At 29.2% G+C, this 12752-nt stretch overlaps 1 protein-coding gene and 1 pseudogene across 1 annotated transcript; one reads left to right on the top strand and one right to left on the bottom strand.

Annotated features, from left to right (window-relative positions):
* The first annotated feature begins 1519 nt into the window (after nt 1-1519).
* LOC149515153 (monodehydroascorbate reductase 3, cytosolic-like) lies at nt 1520-5141 on the top strand (annotated as a pseudogene).
* Nucleotides 5142-5266: 125 nt separating this feature from the next.
* LOC111294905 (uncharacterized) lies at nt 5267-8611 on the bottom strand. Its single transcript, XM_089742997.1, has 3 exons — nt 8498-8611; nt 5618-5794; nt 5267-5481 (listed from the first exon to the last, which is right to left on the bottom strand). Exons 1-3 carry the CDS (start codon nt 8609-8611, stop codon nt 5455-5457), a joined length of 318 nt encoding a protein of 105 aa, XP_089599123.1. The 3' UTR covers nt 5267-5454.
* Nucleotides 8612-12752: the final 4141 nt, after the last annotated feature.

Genomic DNA, 12752 nt, shown 5'->3' with positions numbered 1-12752 from the left:
ATTCACCAAATTTGCCAAGGAGAAGGACCGAAAGAAGTAAAATATAAATGAAACCTTTCATGATGAACGAAGGGCTGTTTTGAAGTGGAGTGAATGGGTGTGATAATAGTAGTCTATAAATATTCATATGGAGCTGCATGGTAAAGTTTATTTGGAAACAAATCTCATTAGAATTTTTGTTTGGATTTAATATAAGTTGCTTTCCTTTTGAGAAGATTTATATATATATATATATATGTTCATTGCCTATAGTAACATCAAATAATAGCACCAAATGTTAGCTACTTATGTTGATCTCATTAATATTTGAATGCAATTAAATAATCGATCCCATTGAGTTGCGATCGAAATTCAAATTGTATTGGACACTCATTTGTACTTTCATTTGTTGCCCGATGAATCTTATGTTATGTGAATACTATGCAAACGTTGTAGTATTTTCTTTTTGAAGCATATGCAAACATGTTATAGAAAAAATATGAACATTTATTAAATTTAAATGAAAAATCTTGTCCTTGGGCTTGCTATTCTCAACCGGATTAAAGCTTGACCAAAAATATGAAAATACGTATTGTTTTAATTTAGGCTTAAACCCATGATCAAGGCATATTCCATCGCAGCTCGCCACTTGAGAATCATACGTCGAAAGTTTAATTGAAAGTCGTTGAACTTGAATGTTGAGTAATTGAGGCAAGAAAAGAATGGGAAAAAATTAAAATTAATTTAAAATTATAGTGTTTGGTTTGGTTGAAGTTTTTTTTGTCATTTGGTTTGAATTAAATTCGGATATTAAATATTATATCAAATTTTAAATAAAAAAATAAAAAACAAATTTTTTTTTGAATCAAATAAAATTATATATTTTTGTTAATTTTTATATATATTTTAAATTTTTTAAAAATAATAATTTTAGGGGAATGATCAAATTATACAAAAAAAGTTTTATACATTTTTTTAATTATTGATTTTAATAAATTATTATTAAAATAAAAAAATAAAAAATAATGTAATCTCTTCCTTATATCTATGAAATCAATAGTTAAAAAAATTATATAAAATTAAAATATTTTCGTTGATCTTTTCGCCTAATTTTATATCAAAATTTATTTAAATAAATTAAAATTTTATATTAAAATAAATAATAAAAACAAAAAATATTTAAATTTCAATAATTAATAAAATGAATTGAATCAAAAAATTCAATTTTAATCAAATTATATAAAAGAAATATTCAATTTTAAATAAAATTTTATTATATTATGTAATATTTTGATTCAATTTTATCCGAAATAATAATTTTTCGTTCCATAATAGAGTCAAACTTCCGTGACTCTCTTTTTATTTTCTTAATAATTAACTTTCATTCTTTTGATTGATGCGATGGTATAATGTACCGATCGTACGAACTCATTAAAGTGTATGAAAATCATTACATCATCAATGACATCAACTTCAACTGTCCTTTCAAAATCCTTAATTTTCTGAAAAATAAGTCAGGGAAGATGCACAGTCAGCAGTGATGAACGGCAATGTTTATACCAGGTGGCAAAATCATGTTGACATCCAAAGGTCAGCCAAGAAGGAGGCTGGCCTCCCTATAAATATGTCTGACCAATCTACAGTACAAAAATCGGTTAATTACAGAAAAGAAAGAAGGAGAAGTCGCTGAGCAAAAGAAAGAGCAAAAATTGTCTTCACTGCTAAAATGTTTTGTGAAAATGGATTCATATTGAAGCAACCAAGCATGTTGTTACATAATGTAATGCATCTCATGCAGTTATAATCATGTAGAGTGTCTGTGTGAGTTGCAAAGGGTGGTTTGATTTTATTTTGCATTACTTAGAACGCAGTAATGTGAGAAATTGGAGTTTCTTTCATTTTTATGTAGTTGTCAGACTGTTTATAGGGTTATGTTGTATTTACTTTTGATTGATATCTTTACTTTCTTTGCCTGAAAGTTTCCTCTTCTGATTATAGGGATATGCAGGAGGGGAGTTTGCCGAGCAGGGGGTGCAGACAGGTGAACTGGGCATCAATTCCTAGTAGGGGGATGCTTTTTACTGTATTTAATAAAACTTTCACTATCATTGCATTAGAAGAAGATTAGCCATTCTATTATGTTGCAGTTATCCATTTTGCTTGCATTTTATATTTTAGATCACTGTCAGCATATTCTATTTCATCAAATACAAGCCCTTTGTTTGATTCTATCACATAATTTCATTACCCGATACACAGGTTAGCTTTTGAAAATCTCTCATTCTGCTATGCTCAAGGGACTCCTTCCTCTGGATGCTCCTCTTACAATATGTCTGATGTTGTCCAAGTTCTATTCTACTGTAATAGAGGCCAGCACCAGTGGCATTTACACTACAGCACTAATCGTAACTGCTGCTGTTGTCATTTATTGATCCCATGAACGGATAAATTTATATTGCATATTACATGACTTTTGCTTTCTTATGCATAGGTGGCTCCATATGAACGTCCCGCTCTGAGTAAGGGATATTTCTTCCCTGAGGGTAACCTAGTGTGCTTAATTGTACCTATTTGATAAATTGAAATAAATTCTAAACTCGTATAAATGCAATTATAACTATGCTTTTAATTGCTACACCGTTCTGTTGGCCATCCGATTGTTTTGTTTCATGGATCAATTCGGTGATTTGTTCTTTGCAGGAGCTGCAAGACTTCCTGATTTCCATGTCTCCGTTGGCAGTGGCGGAGAGAGATTGCTTCCTGAGTGGTACAAGGAAAAAGGTTGGCAAATATGTCTGCCCGAATTTATTTCATGTGAAATTTGAGAATTGCCGAAATAATAGAAAAATGGATCTGCCAAAAGGGAATTGAAGCTAATATTCATTGTTTATTCAATCTCTGGCTTAGAATTAGGAGATTGCCTCGTTTGATATACTTCTCGTGTTCTGATCCATGCAGGGATAGAATTGATCCTTAGCACAGAAATGGTGAAATCAGATTTTCCTGCCAAGACTCTATTAAGCGCAGCAAGAGAAACATTCAAGTATGAAATTTTGATCATCTCAGCTGGTTCCACAATGAGTCACGGTTTCTAGGGATCTCAACCTAAACCATTCCTTGTTTTGCCTGCTGTGCATAGTTTAACTCGTTATTCTTGCAGTTTATAAGGTTGACAGATTTTGGAGTGCAAGGAGCTGATGCCAAAAACATCTTCTACTTAAGAGAAATTGATGATGCTGACAAGTTGGTAGAAGCGATCAAAGCAAAGAAGAATGGGAAGGCTGTTATCGTTGGAGGAGGCTATATTGGTCTTGAGCTTGACCCCGAGATGAAAATTAACAATTTCGACGTCAGCACCGAACATGGTGCAGTAAGTAGAAGCCTTATGTTGGCCTTCCAATATACTGTTGAAATATGGTGTCAGCACATGTAATAAATAAACTATATATGATTTCTGGTTGATTCTTTGTTTTTTAGAAAAGAAGATTGTCCTTGTAGCGCCCCGGCTTTTCACCCCTGGCGTTGCTGCTTTCTATGAGGGTCATTATGCTAATAAAGGGATCAAAATGATTAAGGGAACAGTTGCAGTTGGATTCACCTCTGACTCAAATGGAGATGTTAACGGCCATCTTTCAGAGGGCTTGATGCTTTGATCATTTTTTATGGGTGATACTTTTGGCCACTGTTCAGGTGAAGGAAGTTAAACTTAAGGTGGCAGAGTGCTGGAAGCGGACATTGTTGTTGTTGGTGTTGGTGGAAGACCTCTTACAACATTATTTAAAGGGCAGGTTGAAGAGAAGAAGGGCGGAATAAAGGTTGGTTTGATCAGTGCCATGATCTCAAATGCCTTTTCATCTATAAATGTCGCCTTGAAATTCCTAAGCATAAATCCTAAGTAAGATCTGCATGTAATTGGAAAACACAAATTGTTTGAATGCAGACTGGTGCTTTTTTCAAAACAAGTGTTCCCAATGTATGTGCTGTGGGTGATGTAGCTACTTTTCTTATGAAGTGATACAATGACTTGAGAAGTGTTGAACAGGTTGACCATGCCCGGAATTCAGCCGACAAGGCACTAAAGGTTTCTTACCTCACTTGGTTCATCTATGTGTATATTTATGGACTTGATCTTCATACTCAATTATTGGCTAAACGTTGCTTTCCAACACAAGAATCTAAATGTTACTTTCCAACACAAGAATCTATCTTTGCAACCTTTAAGTAAGATACAGTTTTGAGTCTTCTCAGTTATGCATAACTGTTAAAACATTCTGGCATTTTTTCAGGCCGTCAAGGCAAGTGAGAAGGGGGAATCAGTTGTTGAATGTGACTACCTTCCATGCTTCTATTCTCGTTCAATTGATCTAGCATGGCAGTTCTACGGCGAAAATGTTGGGGACACTGTGCTTTTGGGAGACAACAACCTATAATCGCCAAAGCCAAAATTTGGATCTTACTGAATTAAAGACGGGAAGGTGGTTGGAGCTTTCCTAGGGGGTGGCAGTGCCGAAGTTGCTGAGCTTCAGCCTGCAGTTGAGAATTTGGAATCCCTGACAAATGCAGGTCTATCCTTTACGTGTAGAATTTGAAGACTAACTCTGCCAGGCATAGATTGTTGCTTACTTGTTGCAAGAGGACTACATTCTTTGTAGAAAGCCTTGGATCTGTTTTTTATTGGGTTGTAATCTTTGGATAGAGTTGGTGGTCTCCCCATGCTTCATTCACCCTTTTGATATTATAACAAGTGCTTCCTAACTACAAAATTTTCCGAACGTCTTCTAAAAGGCTTGCCCGATCTCAAAATAAACCCCGTATATCTCCACTGATGGTGCTGGTACTGAAATCTACAAATTATTCTATGGAAAATAGGAGAACCGAGCGTTCTCAGAAATACTGGCAGTGCTATGGCCGAGGATACTGCCATAGGGTGCAGTACAAGGGCTACCATATCTTGTAATTTTATCAAAATATGTATTTTACATTGACAGCAAACTCGCCTGACTTGACCATGGAAAGTACTCCCAACCAAACGATTCAATCTTTGATTAGTATTTCGACAAATGCGACCTCGAATCAATTAACATTCTCGACATCAACTTCTCAGTTCCCTCAAATATGGAAACATGGTCCATATCACAAATTTTCAACTTACGGTGCCTTTGACTGCACATATGAATTCACAACACATAAATCACAGTAATTCTTTCAAAACTTGCACAATAATATTGAAGAAAATTAATCTACTTTCGTTCTATCTTTCATCATCCTTAGACATGAGATTCAAGAAACTCATCATAATGAACTCTCAGAATTCCATTGCAACATTAAGTTTCAGCAAAACAAATGTCTTGTCTATCCAATATTTGAATCCAGGAAAAAAAAAAAAAAAGACTACATCCTCTTGGATAACAAAACTTCAAATCTAAGTCAGGCTTAAACTGAAAAAGAAAATTTCTGCAGAAACCAATCAACATTTTAATCGAAGAGACTGAAGCTCATATCCTGCAACAAATTGAATAAAACAGAAGTTAATTAGAAGAAATATATCTGTGATAGTACTAAATGCACAAAACCAAGATTGCAACAAAACTTTAGATAATCATAAATTAAGAAAAAAAATAAGGTTTCGAGTTATTACATCATCTGATTCCTCTTTCTCCTCCTTCTTGGTCTCAGCTGCAGCTGGAGCAGCAGTGGTTCCAGGTGCAGCAGCTGCAACAGCAACACCACCACCAGATGGTACCGAGGCAAGCTTATCCCTTCCAGATGCAATAAGCACTGTTATATCTTTTCCCTTGACCTCAGATAAAAGAAGCTTTACATAATATCTTTACATAATAGAATGTAAATTACATTCATTGATGAAATAAAAAAACAAACAAAAGAAAATGTGAATGTTTTTTTAATGGAAGTTTCATTTTCATCGAAAGCGCTAAAAGAAAATAAAAATAACAAACGAAAATGTCGAAACAAAATAAAACAAAACAATGGTCGCAATCAATGAGTTGTATTACTTATACGACACTAGACATTTTACAAACTTTTTTTTTTTTAATTTTGAATAATTCAAGGTTTTGGTGTATTTTAGTTTTATATGAGTTCAAATTAATTCATCTTGTTATTAGTTTTAACTAGTTAGAATAATTTAAAATTTATTTTTTTTGTAAAGTTACATAATCAGTTGTAAGCTTAAAAATTTTTTATTCAAACAATAGTCATTTTAAATTAAAGAAAATGATATTGTTTTATAAAAAAATTTTAAATTTAACTTTTGAGTGGAAATGCTTATATTTAAAATTAAATCAAATACTAAAATGTAAAACTAATATCAAAAAAATTATTTCATTTATTATCAATGAAAATTTTAAATTACATAAATGAGTTTAGTAAGATGATATCTACTTTTTTAAAATATATTAAAAATTAAAAAAATTAATATATATTAATCTCTAAATTTCTCCTATGAAATTAAAAAAATTATACTAACAAAATATTAAAAAAGAACTACAACATAAAACATTAAAAAAATAGAGACAAGGTTAAAGTTAAATTATATTAAAGATTATTAGGTTTTAAGTATTAATGAGGAACTTGGTAGAAAAAGCATAAACTCTTAATTTTGACAATCTTAAACAACTATTGATAAATTAATCATTTAATTATTTATTTTAATTTTCCACCAACTGAACAAGTTGTGAGTAAGATCGATATGAGCAAAAGGCAACAAGGCAAATTAATGTGGAATGGCTATGGATCATTGTCAGCAAAATTAAACCATTTCTTCAATCGCAATAAATTTCTTTATTAAGATTGTCAAAGATTTTTCAAAAGCTAAAGACTAAAACCAAAAAAGCCATTTTTTCATTTGCTGCTGCAGCAACCCTAGCTCGTAAACCATAGCTTTTTTTTAATACATGTTTATACGTACGTATTAATGTATATAAATACATATATAAATTTGTTGGTGTTTACGTACGCACATGAATGTGTAGGTACATGTAATAAGACTCACAACTCTTTATTTTTTTTATTTTAATTCAAATGCTTAGTTGGAACCAAAACATTTTAATTATTAAACAGTTATTATTATATAATAATATTTAAGGGAAAAAAAACTATAATCGAGTGCTTTAAATGTATTTCTAAAGTTACTATATTGAGTAATGTTTTCAACTGATACATTAAAAATCATCGAATTAACTAATTATTGAATTGACAAAAATTTATCAATTATTGCATTTTATGCAATAATATTGCTATAATAATGTTTTGTTATTAATTATGAAAATAATTAAATTTTAACTTTGATAGTAAAAAAATTGGATGGTAAGTGCTAACCATGACTAAGGATATATATGTTGTAAATATAAGGAATTGCCCTTTAATAATTGATTGAAAAATAATGTCAGAGCCAGTAGTATTGATGAATAAGAATATATCTTTTTTAAAATTTAAATTAACCATTTTTTATGAACAAACCTTTATTATTTTCATCTCATTTTCTAAATAAATAACCTAAGCTTGATAGTCAATTTTAATATCTCATTTTTATAGAAAAAAAATAAATGAGACTATTATTAAAAAAAAGAAATTAAAACAATATGTCAACATGAAATGAATACGATATGAAAAAGTAACATGAAGGTAATACGATTAAAGATTTTAATAATAATTATATATGAATTTAACAAAATAAAAAAAAATATTTAATGTTTTTGCATTGATATAAATTATAATATGTAATTTTTGTATAAATACGATATAAATATATAAATTTTAATATTTTACATGAAATAAATACATAAATCTTCAAATCTAGATATGCTATTGCTAATGTTATCCTTTTATGCCCGGTAGGTGCATGAAAAATACAAGATTAAAAATTTTAAATAAAAACTTTAAAGCAAACAAGCAGAAATTAAAAATAAAAATGTGCAACAATGCCCTTACTTTACAACACATTGGTTCATTTTTTTAGACACATCACCTCGTTTGATATCCTTTTTCAATGATACCTTCTATTATTCGTGCAAGAAATATCCTTTCTTTTTTCTCCTTTTCGTTTTTAATTGACTCTGTCATTTTAAATAATGTTTTAAGAATTCAATAAATTTTAGTATCATTTTGGAATTTGATATAAGGAAAATGTAAATGGATAATTGTTTTGTTCCTTGTTAATAAAATTTTTAAATTTTATAAATAAAAATAAAAAAATTATCGCATGCAATTTTATTTATTATATTAATTTAATGTTTTTAAATATATCTTAATAGGATGAGATAATCCATTAATAAAATTAAAAAGTTTTACCGATATTGTATGAAATGATTTTCCCATATGCCAATATTCAATCCTCACACAACGAAAAAATGTAAAAAAATAAAAGAGAAAAGAATATAATAATTCATAAAATACTTAACTTAGCTCCATTTATTTCTTTTATTTATTCCTTGATGGAGTAAAAAAAAAAGTGAAATTATTAACAGCGGTAATCGCAGTGACATTCAAAATTATTAACACATCTCCCTAAAGCCAAAGGTCCATAGTTATTGGAACAGTCAGCAGTGCATTCGTCAACCTTGCACCCTGGCATATCCTCCAAAAATATATGGCAAGTTTTTGCCTCTGCCATCATTGGTTCACTTCCTGAAAAGCGAATTACAATAAAGTATAAAATTAATTATTATTTATTAAAATAAATAAATCACAGTAAAACATAATGTAATTAAACAAAAAAAAAGTGAAAGAGGAGAATCGATTCACCAAATTTGCCAAGGAGAAGGACCGAAAGAAGTAAAATATATATGAAACCTTTCATGATGAACGAAGGGCTGTTTTGAAGTGGAGTGAATGGGTGTGATAATAGTAGTCTATAAATATTCATATGGAGCTGCATGGTAAAGTTTATTTGGAAACAAATCTCATTAGAATTTTTGTTTGGATTTAATATAAGTTGCTTTCCTTTTGAGAAGATTTATATATATATATATATATATATGTTCATTGCCTATAGTAACATCAAATAATAGCACCAAATGTTAGCTACTTATGTTGATCTCATTAATATTTGAATGCAATTAAATAATCGATCCCATTGAGTTGCAATTGACATTCAAATTGTATTGGACACTCATTTGTACTTTCATTTGTTGCCCGATGAATCTTATGTTATGTGAATACTATGCAAACGTTGTAGTATTTTCTTTTTGAAGCATATGCAAACATGCTATAGAAAAAATATGAACATTTATTAAATTTAAATGAAAAATCTTGTCCTTGGGCTTGCTACTCTCAATCGGATTAAAGCTTGACCAAAAATATGAAAATACGTATTGTTTTAATTTGGGCTTAAACCCACGACCAAGGCCTATTCCATCGCAGCTCGCCACTTGAGAATCATGCGTCGAAGGTTTAACCCAAAGTCGTTGAACTTGAATGTTGAGTAATTGAGGCAAGAAAAGAATGGGAAAAAATTAAAAATTAATTTAAAATTATAGTGTTTGGTTTGGTTGAAGTTTTTTTTGTCATTTGGTTTGAATTAAATTCGGATATTAAATTTTATATCAAATTTTAAATAAAAAATAAAAAACAAAAAAAATTTTTGAATCAAATAAAATTATATATTTTTGTTAATTTTTATGTATATTTTAAATTTTATAAAAATAATAATTTTAGGGGAATGATCAAATTATACAAAAAAAGTTGTATACATTTTTTTAATTATTGATTTTAATAAATTATTATTAAAATAAAAAAATAAAAAATAATGTAATCTCTTCCTTATATCTATGAAATCAATAGTTAAAAAAATTATATAAAATTAAAATATTTTCGTTGATCTTTTCGTCTAATTTTATATCAAAATTTATTTAAATAAATTAAAATTTTATATTAAAATAAATAATAAAAACAAAAAGAATTTAAATTTCAATAATTAATAAAATGAATTGAATCAAAAAATTTAATTTTAATCAAATTATATAAAAGAAATATCCAAATTTAAATAAAATTTTATAATATTATGTAATATTTTGATTCAATTTTATCCGAAATAATAATTTTTCGTTCCATAATAGAGTCAAACTTCCGTGACTCTCTTTTTATTTCTTTAATAATTAACTTTCATTCTTTTGATTGATGCGATGATATAATGTACCGGTCGTACGAACTCATTAAAGGGTATGAAAATCATTACATCATCAATGACATCAACTTCAACTGTCCTTTCAAAATCTTTAATTTTCTGAAAAATTAGTCAGGGAAGATGCACAGTAAGCAGTGATGAACGGCAATGTTTATACCGGGTGGCAAAATCATGTTGACATCCAAAGGTCTGCCAAGAAGGAGGCTGGCCTCCCTATAAATATGTCTGACCAATCTACAGTACAAAAATCGGTTAATTACAGAAAAGGAAGTAGGAGAAGTCGCTGAGCAAAAGAAAGAGCAGAAATTGTCTTCACTGCTAAAATGTTTTGTGAAAATGGATTCATATTGAAGCAACCAAGCATGTTGTTACATAATGTAATGCATCTCATGCAGTTATAATCATGTAGAGTGTCTGTGTGAGTTGCAAAGGGTGGTTTGATTTTATTTTGCATTACTTAGAACGCAGTAATGTGAGAAATTGGAGTTTCTTTCATTTTTATGTAGTTGTCAGACTGTTTAAAGGGTTATGTTGTATTTACTTTTGATTGATATCTTTACTTTCTTTGCCTGAAAGTTTCCTCTTCTGATTATAGGGATATGCTGGAGGGGAGTTTGCCGAGCAGGGGGTGCAGACAGGTGAAGTGGGCATCATTTCCTAGTAGGGGGATGCTTTTTACTGTATTTAATAAAACTTTCACTATCATTACATTAGAAGAAGATTAGCCATTCCATTATGTTGCAGTTATCCATTTTGCTTGCATTTTATATTTTAGATCACTGTCAGCATTTTATGTCTTGTCTATCCAATATTTGAATCCAGGAAAAAAAAAAAAAAAAGACTACATCCTCCGGGATAACAAAACTTCAAATCTAAGTCAGGCTTAAACTGAAAAAGAAAATTTCTGCAGAATCCAATCAACATTTTAATCGAAGAGACTGAAGCTCATATCCTGCAACAAATTGAATAAAACAGAAGTTAATTAGAAGAAAAATATCTGTGATAGTACTAAATGCACAAAACCAAGATTGCAACAAAACTTTAGATAATCATAAATTAAGAAAAAAAATAAGGTTTCGAGTTATTACATCATCTGATTCCTCTTTCTCTTCCTTCTTGGTCTCAGCTGCAGCTGGAGCAGCAGCTGCAGCAGCGGCTCCAGGTGCAGCAGCTGCAACAGCAACACCACCACCAGATGGTACCGAGGCAAGCTTCTCCCTTCCAGATGCAATAAGCTCTGTTATATCTTTTCCCTTGACCTCTGATAAAAGAAGCTTTACATAATATCTTTACATAATAGAATGTAAATTACATTCATCGATGAAATAAAAAAACAAACAAAAGAAAATGTGAATGTTTTTTTAATGGAAGTTTCATTTTCATCGAAAAAAATAACAAACGAAAATGTCGAAACAAAATGAAACAAAACAATGGTCGCAATCAATGAGTTGTATTACTTATACGACACTAGACATTTTATAAACTTCTTTTTTTTTTTTTTAATTTTGAATAATTCAAGCTTTTGGTGTATTTTAGTTTTATATGAGTTCAAATTAATTCATCTTGTTATTAGTTTTAACTAGTTAGAATAATTTAAAATTCATTTTTTTTGGTAAAGTTAAATTATCAGTTGTAAGCTTAAAAATTTTGATTCAAACAATAGTCATTTTAAATTAAAAGAAAATGATATTGTTTTATAAAATAATTTTAAATTTAACTTTTGAGTGGAAATGCTTATATTTAAAATTAAATCAAATACTAAAATGTAAAACTAATATCAAAAAATTTATTTCATTTATTATCAATGAAAATTTTAAATTACATAAATGAGTTTAGTAAGATGATATATACTTTTTTAAAATATATTAAAAATTAAAAAATATTTAAAAATAAATATATATTAATCTCTTAATTTCTGCTATGAAATTAAAAAAGTTATACTAACAAAATATTAAAAAAGAACTACAACATAAAACATTAAAAAAATAGAGACAAGGTTAAAAGATTATTAGGTTTTAAGTATTAATGAGGAACTTGGTATAAAAAGCATGTGTCCTTAATTTTCACAATCTTAAACGGCTATTGATAAATTAATCATTTAATTATTTATTTTAATTTTCCACCAACTAAACAAGTTGTGAGTAAGATCAATATGAGCAAAAGGCAACAAGGCAAATTAATGAGGAATGGCTATGGATCATTGTCAGCAAAATTAAACCATTTCTTCAGTCGCAATAAATTTCTTTAGTAAGACTGTCTAAGATTTTTCAAAAGCTGGAGACTAAAAAAGGAAAAGGCCATTTTTTCATTTGCTGCTGCAGCATCCCTAGCTAGTAAACCATAGCTTTTTTTTTTTTTAATACATGTATATACGTGCATATTAATGTGTATAAATACATATATAAATTTGTTGGTTTTTACGTATATACATGAATGTGTAGGTAGATGAAATAAGACTCACAACTCTTTTTTTTTTTTCTATTTTAATTCAAATGCTTGATTGGAATGAAAACATTTTAATTATTAAACAGTTATTATTATATTATAATTTTTAAGAAAAAAAAAAACTATAATAGAGTGCCTTAAGTGTATTTTTGAAGTTATTATATTAAGTAATGTTTTCAGCCCA

Source organism: Durio zibethinus, chromosome 14 (genome assembly GCF_047325235.1).
Source record: "Durio zibethinus cultivar Kanyao isolate XHJ-2024 chromosome 14, ASM4732523v1, whole genome shotgun sequence".
In the NCBI taxonomy this organism is placed as follows: Eukaryota; Viridiplantae; Streptophyta; class Magnoliopsida; order Malvales; family Malvaceae; genus Durio; species Durio zibethinus.
This window is presented reverse-complemented; position numbering and strand designations above follow the sequence as displayed.

What these genes read in the sequence shown, in the direction of transcription:
- LOC111294905 (XM_089742997.1), bottom strand. Translation starts at nt 8,611, where the DNA reads ATGGCAGAGGCAAAAACTTGCCATATATTTTTGGAGGATATGCCAGGG. An exon ending in CTTTGGCTTTAGGGAGATGT is followed by an intron (nt 5,795 to 8,497) that starts GTTAATAATTTT and finishes TATTATGTAAAG; the next exon opens with CTTCTTTTATCTGAGGTCAA. An exon ending in AGAAAGAGGAATCAGATGAT is followed by an intron (nt 5,482 to 5,617) that starts GTAATAACTCGA and finishes AATTTGTTGCAG; the next exon opens with GATATGAGCTTCAGTCTCTT.